Source organism: Drosophila albomicans, chromosome X, assembly GCF_009650485.2.
Source record: "Drosophila albomicans strain 15112-1751.03 chromosome X, ASM965048v2, whole genome shotgun sequence".
Classification (NCBI taxonomy): Eukaryota; Metazoa; Arthropoda; class Insecta; order Diptera; family Drosophilidae; genus Drosophila; species Drosophila albomicans.
In genome coordinates, this window is record NC_047627.2 from 17,174,241 (window position 1) to 17,190,244 (window position 16,004).

At 39.2% G+C, this 16,004-nt stretch overlaps 1 protein-coding gene across 4 annotated transcripts in view; it reads right to left on the reverse strand.

Moving 5' to 3' along the window:
* Positions 1-100: 100 nt before the first annotated feature.
* Positions 101-16,004, reverse strand: part of LOC117565745 (nostrin) — a 32,643-nt gene continuing 16,739 nt past the window's right edge. For 3 of the 4 annotated variants that reach the window (XM_034245023.2, XM_034245012.2, XM_052008651.1), the window contains 5 exons: positions 3,558-3,643; positions 3,100-3,325; positions 2,291-3,040; positions 1,311-1,421; positions 101-1,249 (listed from right to left, as the gene is read on the reverse strand). In XM_034245023.2, the coding sequence (XP_034100914.1) occupies positions 371-1,249; positions 1,311-1,421; positions 2,291-3,040; positions 3,100-3,325; positions 3,558-3,643 (2,052 nt within the window). In that variant the 3' untranslated portion in view covers positions 101-370. Of the gene's footprint in view, positions 1,250-1,310; positions 1,422-2,290; positions 3,041-3,099; positions 3,326-3,557; positions 3,644-3,763; positions 5,418-13,683; positions 13,701-16,004 lie in introns of those variants that run through there. The other variant, XM_034244996.2, reaches the window with a different exon arrangement.

Consider the following 16,004-nt stretch of genomic DNA (forward strand, 5'->3'; position numbering starts at 1 on the left):
TTCATAGTCAAGGCGAAATAATGACTCAACTGGGCGCTATAAATAATAATGATAATAATATTAATAAAAAAATCCTTAAACAATAGAGTATGATTATGTTTTCCATTTCTGGGTTTTAATAATAGGATTTTCCTTTAATTCTTTTTATTTGTTTGTTGTGTAATAATTGGTTATGATAATGCAGAGTCCGTTAAAGCTCGTTGTGTCAAAAGTAAGTAAAAAAAACATTGCGTAAATTAAAATAAAATTGTAGAGTTCTTTCACGCACATACACACATTAACACTCTCTCTCACACACACACACACACACACACACATATACAGACAGTCAGTGCTTAATTAGGGGGAGGGAGGGAATAATAGATATATGCTAGGCACACTCCTCCACATAGGTGGCAGGAAAGATGCCAATTTGATTGCGCAAGGCACCAAGCCACCAGCCATCGTCCTGCTTGGCATGCACCTCGATCACATCGCCAGGACTCAGCTCCAGTTCGTCATACAGTTTTGGTGTATAGCTATAGAGGGCCTTGCAGCGTCCCAGCACCTGACACTGCCCGTTGGTGGCACCATTGTTGTTCGTGTGGACATCCTTAGAGATGCTGCCATTGGTGCCCTGCGAACTCATCGACGAGTTCTGCACCTCCTGGGCATTCTGATAGAAATGCTGCTGCTGTTGCAGATGATGATGATGATGATTATGATGATGATTATGATGGGGCTCAGCCTCGTCCTCGTCCTGCGAACTGAACTCATCGAAATCAGAGTCCTGCTGATTGGATCCACCATCCGCCTGGCCGCGATCTCCTGTTCCCGCTCCTGAACCGGCTGCTGACAGCGTCTTCGATTTCATAGCTGTTGTCATCGTTGTGGTTGCCGTCGTCGTCGGCGTTGCTGTTGCTGTTGCAGCGGCATTGGCCAGCGATGCGTTTGTTGTCGAGATTATCTTTGGTTGGCTGGTAAAGGTTTCAATGTTGCTCTTGCTGCGATTGAAATGCTTAAGCAGTCCCGCACCTCCCCCCGCAGCTGTGGCAGCTGCTGCCACAACACTAATGTTGGCACACGAACTATTCGTCTGGCTCTGTAATTGCGAATATTCATCGTCCCCATCATCCACGGCTGTGGCATCATCGCTGACATCCTGCTGTGTGAGCAGCGCGGTCGTCGAATGCGGCGTCTTCTCATTGTTCTTCAGCCAGTTGGGCACCTTCAGTATGCTCTGCTGGAGTCCCGTGCGATCGCGTGTGATCTACAAGTTAAGTACAGAGTTGCATTAAGGTTGCCGAGAAATAATCAATCAATCATCTCACCTGTATGTGCTGCGCCAAAGGATGTGTCGTGCGTGGCTTGTGGTCTAGCTCGAGCAGAGCCGAGTGCAGCTTGAGTCGTGCACCCTCCAAGTAGGTCAGCATGGAGCGGATCTGTAAATGTCAGCAGAGGATTAACACACTGAGGATTAACAAGTGGGAATAGAGCGAACTTTGCGGTTATGTATTGAGATTAATAGATCCTTTATTTCCTATATGTATATATCAAAGTATTTTCCTTTTCATTCTTCATTCTAGTTAGTATAAGTATAGACATATTTATTTTCATATTATCTTTAATACGACCTTTAAAATTTTTAGTTTTGAAAAGGATACATAGACTGACATGCTTAAGCTAACACGTTTCTCCTCTTAAAGATTTCTGTAAATGTCAGCAGAAGATTAACACACAAGTAAGAATAGGCTTTGTGTTGACTTTACTAGCCCCTTTACTTTTTATCTTTATCTATTATATTTATACCAAAGAATCTTTCTTTTTATTCTTCATTCTAGTTAGAATAAGTATTGACATATTTATTTTCATATTATCTTTAATGTGACCTTAAGAATTTAATTCAGTTTTGGAAAGAATACATTGAAATACTTTTATATGGTAGTTGTTAAGCTAAGACGCTTCTCTTTTAAAAGATTTCGGAAATCTTCACATTTGATGGAACAGACAGACAGTCCGATCTTAAAAGTTTCTCTTCTAAAAGTGACTGAATGTGGTGACTATATCTTTTATACTCTCTGTTATTTAGGCACTTAAGTAAACGGATAGACAGACAGATGAGAATATTAATTAAGCTTATAAAGCTTATTCTTTGACACACAGACGTAAGGACATTAGGTTAACATGTCTCTTTTTCAGTCGGTAAACATATTATTAGTAAATGTGATGACTTTAACTTATATAATCTCCGAGATCTAAGCATCTGAACGGTCAGATAAAATGACATGGTTACAAAGCTAATATTACTCACATGATATAGCTTGTCGGTAATGTTCTGATGCTCCTGATTGTTCAGCGACTGCGATAATCCGCGTAGTCCATCACGCGAGCGACGTTCCCGCTCCAGATCGGTCTTGACGAGCTGCAGCAGCTTGATCAACGAATGCTTGCGTCGCTCGCGGTTCATGGCCAGCGTGGTGTGTTCACAGTAGAAGTCGGGCAGCAGCTGCTCGCTGGGACCCTCGGAGTTGCGTCGGATGTTGCGCACCACCTGCACATCCTTGGCCACATTGCAGGCCTCCAGTTGCGGCTGCAGTTGACTGGTCAGGCTGCCCAGTATGGGATTCATGTCGGCGATGAGGCGAGCGTATTGCTGCACGAAATTGTGCATGTTGCCCAAACGCTGTTGCTCGCTGCTCTGCAGCTGCGAGGAGCCACGCAACACGGCCATCTCCCAGTCGACGCGAGCTCGCTCGGCACGCACACACAGCGTGTAGTACTCGACATCGGCTCGTTTCACCGCCTCCTCCGCTTTTTTGCGCTTGTTGTCCAGCTTGACGCAATCCTTTTCGGCGGACTTGAGTTCCTTTTCAGCGGCTAGTTTGTTGGGTCCCTGATGCAGCAACGCTATCGACGGGGATTTTTGTATGCGCACATCCAGCATTGCATCCTGCAGTTTCTCGTTCTCCCGTGCCGCTGTGTGCGATGCCTTCTTGGCCTTGGCCTCGCTCACCCGCCACTCGCTCAGCACACGAGCCGCTTTGTCCACATTACTCTCAACCTTAAGGAGAAGCGATTAATCTGATTTTGAAGTGAGCGGGAATAGAAGGTGTCACTTACCACTTTGCGTGTCTTGTGATGATTGTCGACGACCGTCTTCAGCGGCTTGACCAGTTCGTCGGTCAGCGAGGCCGCCAGCTGGCGATGTATGTCACTGCGACTTTCCATCTCGGTCGCAACACCACGCCAGGCATCGGCCACGCTGCCGGGTATCTCTCGGCCGGCCTTGTTCAATTTGTTGGCCAACTTCGACAGCGACTTGGAGTATATGAGCTCCGAGTCGGCACTAGAGAAGAGAGTAAATGCAACATATTTATAGACCCTTCCATTACAAATAGTGATATAGGGTCTATTATAAAGGCCCTTTACCCCTTTGATTATCAATATGAGAAAGTATAAATAATGTCTCAATTTGCTTTACATTTGAAGAGGCTACTTCTGCTACTTCCAGAGATTGCGGAGCTTAAACTAGCGGACCGACAGAAAGTAGGGACAATTTTTATTAACTACAAACTTACCGCTCCTGCAGCACAAAGATGAGCTCCTTGCTAAAGTCGCCGCCCTGTTTGACATAGCGACGCAGTTCCTCAAAGCCATTTTGTCCCTAGTTGCAAAAGAGAAAAGTCTAAATTAGTTATAGGTAAAGTGAAATAATGATAACACTATGAATTAAATATATGTAACGTATATAGACTAGGACCAAACAAATGCGCTCAAGTTATACCTCGTCCTTAAAGCGTTTGGCATGCGGTGACAAATCGTCCTCGCTGGCATGCTGTGACAACGAAGGATCAAACTCGGTACGATCGGTGACATCCTCACAGCTAACAGTCATGTCTCGCTCCTGATCGCCACTGCGATTTGGCGATATAGACTGACGACTGGCATTGGAGTGATTGAGATTCGTTTTGGACTGCGCGACACGTTTCAGTGGCGTCTGCTGACGCACCACCTCCTTCAGCTTGTTGCTCTCCTCGCCCAGCCAATTCTTCATGTCATGCCAACCCTTGCGTAGCTTCTCCTTGTTGTGATTGAAATTAATCAGTCGCTGATTCTTATTCTTGAGCAGCGTAATGCGTCGCTCGTTCGGACGCAACTGATCACGATGCGTGCAATACTCCAGATCGATGTCACGATTAAAGTCCTCTGTTTCATTGATCTGTCGGGTGATCTCCTGCAGCTCATCGATCGACACAAACAGATTCTGCGCGTTGAGGCTCTGATAGCTAACCGACTTGAGATCGTAATCAAACTCATCATCATCCAGATCGCTGCTCAAATGACTGTGACTGCGACTATGGCGACTTTGGTGACTCTGACGACTGCTGCGGCAGCTGGCCAGGCTCAGCTTGGAGCTCTGCTTCGATGGCACCAACTGGAACGAGTCGATGCTCTTGAAGCGCTGCTGCTGCGCCAGAAAGCCACAAACAATCGGTGTGCTTGGCTCCGAGTTGGGCGTCTCGCCTTTGGGCGACGATGTCGTCAGCAACATGTTGTTCTCCTTGTTGTTGCTAGCTGCCAAGCTTTGCTCACTGTCGCCGTAGAGTTCCGGCAGCTCGGGCAGATTAAGACCCAATTGTGGTGGCGCTGTGGCATTCAAATCGAGCGTCATCGATGGTGATTTGTGGAGATAAACCTTGAGCTCAGATCTGTGAAGATTCTGCACCGATTGTGATTGCTGTTGCCGGGCAATGCGTGGCCTGCGCATTGGTGGCTCTACGGGTGGCAACTCTGGCGGCGCCGTGGCTGGCAACTCTGGCGGCAATTCGGGAGGCAATTCTGCCTCCTCGGGCTGATGCGTTGGCGTTGCATACTGCTCCATCTCAGCGCTGTCGGGTGGCAATTGTTGCTCAATTTGGGGTGTGCCACAGGCGTCCACAAACTCCTCCTCGTCGGAGCTGCGCGGCGTCAACGTGCGCACTATGGACGACGTCTTGGCAATGCCGCCACCAATCTGCTTGAGTCGCGCCTCCGTCACACCAAAGCGATCCGTGTCCAGTGTTGTGGTGGATATCAATATGGGCGCCCCAATCTCGAGGCGATGATCCTCTGAATTGCTGCCGCTCATGTTGTAGCTTCCAGTGGCCAATTTACTGGGTGAACCGCAGCGGTCTTTGGCACTGTTGCTGCCAGTGCCGGGCAGTGTCATGCTGCCCAAGTGGCGGCGACTCAGCTTGTTGCCCAGCACCGAGTAGCGTTTGATGCGCGTCAAAAACCCTTTGCCATTGTTGGTGTTTTGATTGTTGCTCTGATTGTTGTTGTTGTTGATGTTGTTAATACTATTGTTGTTGTCGGCAACAATGGTGGGAATCTCGGCCATGGCAGTGTTATCCTTGCCGCCAAATTTAAACTTAGGCACACGTAAATGATTCATCATTCTAAAGCGATTATAAATTGTGATTTGATGTTTGATTCACTTTTGGCAATTTTTCGGAATTTCAATATGAATTTAAATTAGAATTTACTTCGCCTACGCTCCACATTGCGTGCGCACTGCAAATTGTCCCAAAATCGAATGGATTGCAAGAGAAGCCCAAAAACTAGAGCAGCCGGCACGTCCACAAGGAGACAGTGAGAGAGGGAGGGAGAGAGGTAGAAGATATGTAGCGAAGAAGCGACTAAGAGGCGAGGCAGAAGGAAGCCAAAGCAGAAGCATAAACCAACACACACAAAGGAGAAGGTTGCTACCATTATAAATATGACACCCGACGACTGAATACACTAACATTCCAACTAGAATTTGTCAACGAACGAATAAATGCCGAGTATTGCTTTTTTTTCATTTTACAACTAATACAAACTTAACAGCTAAACAAATTACGCTAAATCGAAGTAACAATTTATTTAAATAAATAAATTTACTTTGAAAAATATCTTGTTTTAGATCAATATGCTCTTTAATACTCTATAGCTTTGCAGCATAAAAACAAAAACAACATAAAACGTTAGGCCGACGTTCACCTACAAACGCAAACTGATAATGTAAATATGTGCACATACAAACACACTCGTACACGTACACTCACCAACACACACACATATACTTTTACTTAAAAATTGTAAAAGGGGAAAAAGGCAAAGCGAACACAAAAGAATCACCTGCAGTCAAAAAGATGGGGAGAATGAAAGAATGAAAGAGAGAGAGTGAAAGGGACAAACGCGACCTGCTTGCACTCGCTCTCTTTGCCTCCGCTTATTCGTTCGCTCGCTAAACAAGTGTCGTATTGTTTGACCCCTGTGAGGCTTAGGCATGAACAAAAAGAGCGAGAGTGAGAGAGCGACCCCCCGATCAGAGGGACCCCCGCCACCGTCGCGTCACACCAATCAATGTACTTTTGCTCCACATTCGGTGCAGGTAAAGATTACAAAACGGTCTGTTTATTGAGTCACAGTGACGAAGGCAGCGCGACGAGCGACAGCCGGCGACATGAGTAAAGAGCACATTAAGAACACACATTGATACTAATCAATGGATGATCGATTACGTTATACCCTATACGAAATATATTTTAATTTTGTAGTTTCTTATAAGATAAGATTTAAAAAAAATTAATTTAATTACTGACCGAAAATTCAGTGTAAATTTATTAATTAATTTCTTTATTAATTAAACTTAAAACAACTAATAGAGTAACAAAAATGAGTTAAACAATGTTGCTACAGCAAATGTTGATGCAGATCAAGAATACTTGTTTATTACGCGCTGCTTACGCACTGTTTTTTAACACAGGGTATGTACAAGATATGACAACAATGAAAGGGGAAAATAAGAAATGGGGAGAGTGAAAAATAAAACATGGGCTAAGGTAGAACGCAGCTAAACAAAGCAGTGCGTTTGTTGTGCCCAAGAATCGCCGCGTTGGCATCAAATTGACAGCAACCAGCAGAACTGCCCGCCCTCAACGTTGGGACGTCTGTTTGTCTCTGTTTTATGTCTTCACATTGTATATAGTAAACATAAAGCAACTATGGGCATATCATACAGTTGAGTATATTATATACAAGATACAGTGGTCATTGCAAGCTGTCGATTAAGTTCGATCATAACTTTTGAATAGAATGTTTTTTAACTAAAAATATGCCTATTAACATCATTTCGAAATGATCTTAAAGAATAGATGCTGTCGAAATCAGAAATCTGTTTTTCAATATGTTCAATCATTTACTGATAATTATAGAAATGATAAACATTTCTGATCTTTTAGTTTCTGCCTTTGCAATTAAGAAAACATATGCTTAGCAAAATACGAAAGCATATCAAGGCAAGTTTATTCAACTTTAAATGAAGTTAAATAAACTAATGAAAACAACTAATTAAGGTCTCGATCTATTTATTTTGCAAAACACGATCGCATTTCATAGTCAGCTATTGCACAATAAATTGCAGAAAAAATGTAATTATGCACATTTAAACAGCATATGTGGAGATGAACAAGTATTTGTTACATGTAAATAAGTATCAGCAGCATATGAATTTTAGTTTGCATGAGTTAATTCGCAGTTATCGTGACGAGCGTTACGGGGTGTATACGCCCTCAAATGGTTCGCTAACTTTCTCAATTTATATATGTACATAGGAATGCACTGAGAGAAAAGTTGCGAAATCTTTTATTTATATAAATAAAGAATACTTTTCGAATTTCAATTTATCTACATATCTACATACATATGTAGATATAAATAAACTCACAAATTGTGGTTTTCATTTTTGAGAGTTTGTTCAAACTTTGTTTGCGAAGAGAAATTCGAACTTGCGCCAAAGTGAAAACTATAATTAAAGTTGCAAAACCCATAAATTGAATAATGTATTTATGTACAGTTTTAATTTGGTTAGCGTTTTCGATAAGCCTAAGAAAAAGCTGAGTAATGCAGCAACAAGAATCTTGAATCAATTATTTTGACACTGTGTATGCAAAAATATGTGTGTTTCTATATACATACATAAATATGTATGTATTCAAATGCATACAAACGAAACTTCCAATTGGAAATGTGTGTATGAGAGAGGTAAAACAGAAACACTCCAGCAAAAGCTGCTGTATGATTAAGCTCGAGTTGTTGTTGTTGTTGTTGCTGTTGTTGTTATACAAGCCTATCTTTCTACACTCGTAGTTTTTGTTGCTGTTGTTCTCACTGGGTTCGGCTTCGGGTTCGTGTTTGGGTTCGGCTGCCGATTGTCGTCGTCGGTGTTTATTAACTGCGCTTTTGCTCGTAACAGTTTACGCAGTTTTGCATTCTCCATTCTAATGCCAGGCAAGCGAAACCGTAGTAAGTAAAACCATTTTAATTACATTTGCGATTTGCGCCAAGCATAACAAGAAGAGGAAGAGGAAGTGGATGGTGATGTTGATGTGGATTTTGTTGTTGTTGTTGTTGTTGTTCTTGTTGTGGAGGGTAAACAGCGCAACATCGAAAGCCTTGTTATGTCACGTAGCACAAACTAATGGAGTGCAACTTGAACTCGACATGAGTGTGACAAGGCAGCAAAACAATTCGAGCTAATGAAACGCTCCTAAAACCCAACATGGCTTAAGCCTTTACAACAACAAAAAAAAAACAAAGCGAATAAAAAGACCGGCTCACTTGAGATAACTCTGATGAACCTGCCAAGAAGGCAGAGCCAAGTACTTCGACGTCGACGTCGACGTCGGAGGCTAATTGCAAAGGGCGCACTGTGAGTGGAAACCTGCAATTATGGGAGCTGAGGTTTAAAAGTCAAATAACATAAATTACAGACCGACGGATAAAAACAACAATAACAATATCCAAGCAGCATATGAAAACAATCAAAGAAGCTGCCTCTGGCTGCTGCAATGCAGCTATAAATAGCTGAGAATTGCAATCGCACAGAAAACCAAAGCAAAGCAAAGCAAAACACAACCGACAATTGAACATTGAAAATCCTTTTGCAGTTGATTCGCGGATTGTTCGTGGCTGCGTATAAGCGGCATCCTTTTCTCTCCCATTATGGCAATTTATGATTAATAAATAAGCGAAAAAGGGCAGCGAGCAGAGGCAATTGCAGTAATGGCCAATGCCAATGCCAAGGTCATCACCAACTTCATCATCATCATCATCATTATCACTATCATATTTCATAGCCTGCACCGATCAAGTTTATAGCTCTGGCTGTTAGTTAATAGAGCGACGCACTTAAGGCATAACAATGTAATGAGCTTTGGCTACAGTTGGCTTCCCCTCATGTTAGTTAACAGTTAACAGCATTTTAACAGCTGTTAAAATTGCATAATTAACATATAAGCATTGCTGTTGGCTAAAACAATTTGTTGAAGTTATGAACATTCAATTTCGTTTAAAAGCAAAAGACAAAAAAATAACATAATAATTACTAAAAAAGCTATTCCCAACAGTTAGATTGGTTTTCTAAATTATACTAAAGTCTAATGATGAATAGATGAATATATAAAATAAGGTATTTTAAGTTTGTAGTGATAAAATAAACTTTTCATGAACAAAATGATTAAATTAGTTAAGTTAAGTTTTCCAAATGTTTATCAACTGAATAGGGCATCTTAAAAAAATAAATAGATTTAATGTTTAAAGGAAATAAATAAAAAGTATCGAGTTTTGTTTGAAAATGCGTAATTATTTTTTTTAATGCTATCATTTAAAAGTATTCTTCTTTCATAATAGAGAAACAATTAATTTGTATTCAATTTTATAACCATTAAAATTTTCCTATTATAATAGATGGAAAAGTTTGCAAAACATGCAAAATAAATAAAAATATAAATACAATTTGTCTAAAAATGCAAAACAAAAAAATGAAAAAATATATTGTATATCTTGTATGTAAATTACAAAAACAAAATTTCAAATAAACTACTGAAAAAATTGTGTTTCACTTGCTATGAAAATCCCATAATACATTCAGTTAATTACACTCGTCATTTACTCTTGCTCTGAATCGAAATTGAAAGTTACAATATTTAGTTGATCGTAAACTGTCTAAAATACTCCAGCAATTATATAAAGTAGTTGCAAGCCATTAAATACTCGTTGTAGTTTGCCACTCATCGTACTTTTGAGTGTGCATCATTTTGGCAAAGATTTATCTACCTGTTAGATTAGACAACTGGGGAAAAAGTTCGAGAAGCGCCTCGATAAGTGGATGGCATTATGCAATCTAAAGTGCTAAATGAATGTTCCCCAGATCTGAATTCTCCCCTCGGATGAGTTTATTTCGGGAATTTCTTCATTACGAACACACAAAATAAAAAAAAAAAAGCAAGAGGGCGCCCCAGTTTCGTAGAACATTCATTTCGATATTTCTGTTGTTCTTAAGTATGTAATAATCAGCTATTATTTAAGTTAAAGCATCTGCATGCCAGAGTCTCCTCCAGAATTATGTTAATGTTGTTGCCACAATTGCCATAAATAAATAAATAAATAAATAAGGCGACTCCCTAAACACCTGAAACACGATGTATTGATGGCGATTCGTATGAAACTGGATGAAATTCTAGACCAAAGCTAATGGAAAATATGAAACTAAATCTATATACGAGATTGTGCATGTGGAAACGAACTAAACAAATGATTTAACTACACTTTCAACGTCACAATTATATAATGACAATCAGACAACACGCTCACGTTCTGTTCTATACTTTTCAGCTCTGTTCTGTTCTGTTCTGTTCGGATCGGTTTGGTTGTTTATCTGGTTCACAGAGCTCTCGTACTTCTCTCGTTCATCTCCCAACTTTATGTGCCATTTAGTCGTTACATTTTTGTTTCATTTTTTTTTTTTTTTTTTTTTTTGCCACTGCCTTAGGCTGTTGTTGTTTATGAGGTGCGTTTATCTCATTTAGTGTCGAGTGAAGTCTAAACAAATTGCCAGCAAAAATTTCAGCAGAGATTCATTCATTATACAAAATGTTATCAAATTTTTTTTGGATTTGAATTTGTTGTGAAACGCGTAAAAATAGCCGATCAACAAATTATATAGTCAAACTTACTGACTGACTGACTGACTAACTGACTGACTGTCTGATTATTCAGCTGTGTCCTAAGTATACAAAACTTGTTCGAGTATTCGCTTTGCGTCGCTTTCTGTTTCACTTAAACAAATATTTTCGCAACTTATCTCGAAATGTTGCGCCAAATGCAAAAGGTCGCAACGAATCAAGGGGCGGGGAGGAGAAAAAAATTCCCTTAATGAGGCATTTAACTGTTGGATTTTTGTATTCCTAATTTACGTTTATACGCTTACTGCTGGAGTCGAGAGTGATGAACAAGCTTTTTGCCATAATGTAGAATTTTGTTTTAAAGACCCTTTACTTTCAATTAAAAATGCGTCTAATAAGTTGATCGAAATAGTGAAAGCTCTGATTATACTATAAAATATGTTAATATGAATATTGCAAATCATCATCAATACAATTTTAATTAAAAGTTGCGAAAGATTTCAAAGTAAAGGGTCTATTGCAGTCATAATAACTGTTGATTTCTTGGTTGTTTTTGTTTTTACTTCTAAATATCTAATAACAATTTGGTTTTTTCTTTAGAGCGGGAACGTCACGTTTTCGACAGTGAATATGCGAAATAAGAGAAGCTCTACTTATACTAGATATAGTCGCATATTAATTTCAGCAATTGAGAGAAATACACATCGTTAATACTTCTAGGTATTCGAACTGGAACTTGCTGAATGAATTTGCTATAGAAAACCGGTTTGATATTGCACTTGTGAACTGAGTTCGTTGGGGTCTTGGCATGATATAAGTAATGTAATATATATATACCATATATAGTGTCATATAAGTACTATCTATATATGTATGCATGGACCAGAGATAACATTTATGTAATCAGCTGATAAGAGAGATGGCGAGAACGTTTGCCACTTTATCTTTATCTCAAACTGTAATTTTTGCACCTGGCGACACATAAAATACCTGAGGCTAAGCTGAGAGTGAAGCGAGTGAGCGAATGTTGATATTTAGAGCTATATTTACTTAGTATCACATGCTCAAAGGGGGGAAGAGAAAAGGTTTTCCGTTACGGAAATGTGACCAAGCGAATTCCCATTGATCGACAAAACGAATTCCCCAAGAGAGCGACAGAGAATGCGTGTGGAGATTGGTTTACAACAAAGTGCATAAAGCATTCACCATTTAACATAATTAACCTCCAGCCAGCTGCAAAAATAAGAGCGCGACTTTCAGGGGTCTTTGGGGTTCAATAAATTGTAAAGTTTAAATACTGCCCCCGCGGGCAAAAGTCAATGACATCTCTCTCTCTCACTCTCTCTGTGCGTGTTTGTCGCCAAGCTGTACAAGTGCGCATAGCAGTCAGCAAATGCCAGCGATGCATGCCTCGCATAAGCTGGTTGCTGTCCATAAAGGTCGCTGCACAAGGAGAGTGGAGAATAAAATAGAATCCCTTTCTCACTCTCTCTCTATCTTGCAATGCAGTTTATTTATATTCGAATGCGACATTCAATATTCAACATTCAACATTCAACACATTCGGCACTCGGCTTATGCTTTGTTGACCCATTGGAATGTTGCGAGTTTTTCTATGCTTTTTGTTTCTTGTGTCTTTTGCCGATTGAGAACTCGACTGGATTTATGTCGTTGTCAATGCTGTCGTAGACAAAAAAAAAAAAAAGAACTGGCTAATTAACAATGGTTCGTCTTCGAAAAGAATCAACTAACGGTCAACAACAACAAAAAACAAAACCCAATAGAGGCTCGACAAAAACCTCAAGGGCTCGCTTTCTTAATGGGGTCGAAAGTAATCAAAATAAAAGGTTAGCTATAACAATAAAATGATCACATAATATCCAACTTAAATATCGTATACAGTTCGTCGCTTGTATTGTGTTCTATTTTAGCCGAAAGAAGCGAAACAAAATAATTGGCACAATTTCAACAAAAACGCAAAGGCCGAAAATCTTGTTTAGATATTCTCATTTGGAAAAACTACACAAAAACTGCAGCAGCGCATCTTGTTGCATATATATACATATATATGTAGGTAAAAGATATATTTTTGTATCTGCCAGATACATATAGTGTGTATCTTGTAATTTGTCATGCAAGCGCGACCATCAAATGCGTTCGGCTGATGACATCTCAAGCTCAAGTTTGATTTTGACACATGTTGTGCGATGATGATGCCATGGAAAATGAAGAAAAGTGTTTGAAGGTCGCCTCCTCCTCCTCCTCCTCTTCTTCTAAAAAAGTACTGAGATAAGAGCGGCATTTATGCTTTGACGCATCAACAAGTGCAATCGAATGCAATTTGATAAAAGACACAAAAACCAAAAAAAAAAACATATATTTATAGTATATATGAAATTCCAGAAATTCCTAAAGCTGTTTCACACAAAAAGTTGAAATTGAAATTGAAATTCTTATCGCTTCAATTCAATTCAAATTGAATCAATCAAACATCTAGATCACACTGTATAATTCTTGATGATTATTTGTTGTTGTTTATATATTGTACTATATATTTCTTGCTTTCATTTCCACATTTTTCACACATTCGACACAGACAAAAATGATCAAAAAACAATAAAAAAACGAAGAAAAAAATAATTATATAGTTTAGCACGCCTCACGCGCCCACTTTGAACATTAATTTGCGTGTGTGCGTTATGTAAAAGCAAATTACCGAAAATAAATTATATTTTAATTAAATGAACACAATATTTTTGTTGTATATATTTTTTTACGTTGACGACGACAACGACGACGACGGTGACGACGACGTTGGAGGCGAGCGAAACTCGCGGCGAATCCGATGCTCGACTCCCGACTCCCGACTAAATTTAGAACAGATTATACCACAAAAACCGAAAACAAAAACAAAAAATGAAACAGAAAACAGAATAAATTCAGCTAATACGTCGAGGCGACGTCAACGACGCACTGCGGCAGACTAAGCGCAGCCAGCAGCGCCAATTGAGCAGCAGCCGATGCGACAGTCGCTGCCTCAGTCGACGCCGACGGCGCAGTCGACGCGTTGCGACGCCGCAACAGCAGAACCAATGAGAATGTCATTAAACCAAGCTGCTCGACTATAAAAATACCCAGACCTGCGAGCATGCTGATGAAATACCTTAAGAACTCTTTTTCTATATCGAATGTTATCTAAATTTATTTCAGATTTTTATGTGTAGCTAAAATACAGATTCTTTATAATGCGTTATCATCGCGTGGAGATTTGATTTTTATATCAATTAAAGATTTGTTGTATTGTTTAATTACTCTTTTTTATTACTCTTTTTCTAAGCTATGAATTTTTATAAATCTATTTAAGAGAGATTTTTTATCATGCCTAATCATACCGTAAGAATTGTATTTTTATATCGATTTATTTGCATTCTTAGTTTAATTTTTTTATTCTTAATTAGGAACTGTTCCTAAAAACGTTTCTTTGATTAAGTATTTTGTAAGTTAAATTTACAACGTGAATAACATTTTTATCAAGAATATACTACTGATTTAATACTTGTAGTATATACGAAAATTCACTAAACATGTAAAGTGGATAATTAAGGGATCATTAATTATTGATTTAGAAACTTATCTAAAACATTTCAAGAAGTTTACTGTTTGTTATTTGAATATTTTTAGAAATCTTTATAAGTTTATAGCACAAGAATATCACAAGCAAACAACTAATTTTTTAACAAGTTGTATAGTTTATTGAAAAAAACTTATGAAAAATAAACAACATGGAATTCTAAAAATAGCCTGAAGCTCTTAGTTGCTCTGTCTCATCTCATTAAAATTATGAATTGTGTTCGTTATTTTAATAAAATAATCATGATAATCATTCTAAAAAACAAGACTTGATAAATATTTAAAATTTTTCGGATTTCCCAACTAAATGGATTCTACTTATATTTTTTTTTCTAAGTGAAATTGTTTCGTTACTTGTACAATTATTTGCCAGCAACACTCGCAGTGCATACCCTACGCAGTCTCTGCTTGGTGCGGGTATACGCAATGAATTTGAGTGCCCAGACTAGACACAGAACAGAACCGAACAGGAGAGTTGTAGGAGAGTTAACAACGAAGCGCAAGCGCAAGCGCAACATGCTCAGATATCGCGATGCTGAGTTGCCGGCTATTGCAGCATCGATGCTCGCTGTGGGTCGAAGACGCAACGCGACGCGACGCTGCGTCGACGCAACGCGGCAGAGGAGAGCTGCTATCGCTAGCTGCTATCGCTGATGCTGTCTGCTACACCTGCTGTGCTGTGTTGTGCTGTGCTGTGATGCTGCATACTTAGTTCTTGTTGTTGTTGTTCACGACAACGCGTAGGCCAAATATTTGGACGAGACGGCAGTATTACGGTACACCAACAGCAGCAGCAGCAGCAGCAGCTGTCGTCGCAGCATGCAAAGCGGTACTTGCTGATTGGGCTGCTGCACCACTGTACCGTTTGACATCGCCGCACAGTGGGGTCGCGATTTACATTTAAATACTGCCTTATTAACTTGGCAATATGAGCGACAAATAGAACTCGAATTAAGCATATTTTCTAACTTTTTATACACAAATATTTTCATCTTCTTAAACGTTTGAATCAAACGCTGGGAGCATCTAATTTTGAAACTAAAGTCATAATTTTTTTGTACACAGAATTATAACCACCGTTTTTATGATTCCTAAGAATTAAGTTTCGATCAAATAAAAATTGAACAAGTTATTAAAAATATAATATTATATACTTTTGTATGGAGAAAAACGCCTACTTAGTACGTGTCATAGTTGCTTTGGCTGACAATTTGGTATATTTTGCACTCTATGGTATATTTCAGATGTAGTATTAAATCAATTTGGTATATTTTGCAATCTATGGTATATTTCATATGTAGTATTAAATCAATTTGGTATATTTTGCACTCTATGGTATATTTCAGATGTAGTATTAAATCAATATGGTATATTTTGCAATCTATGGTATATTTCAAATGTAGTACT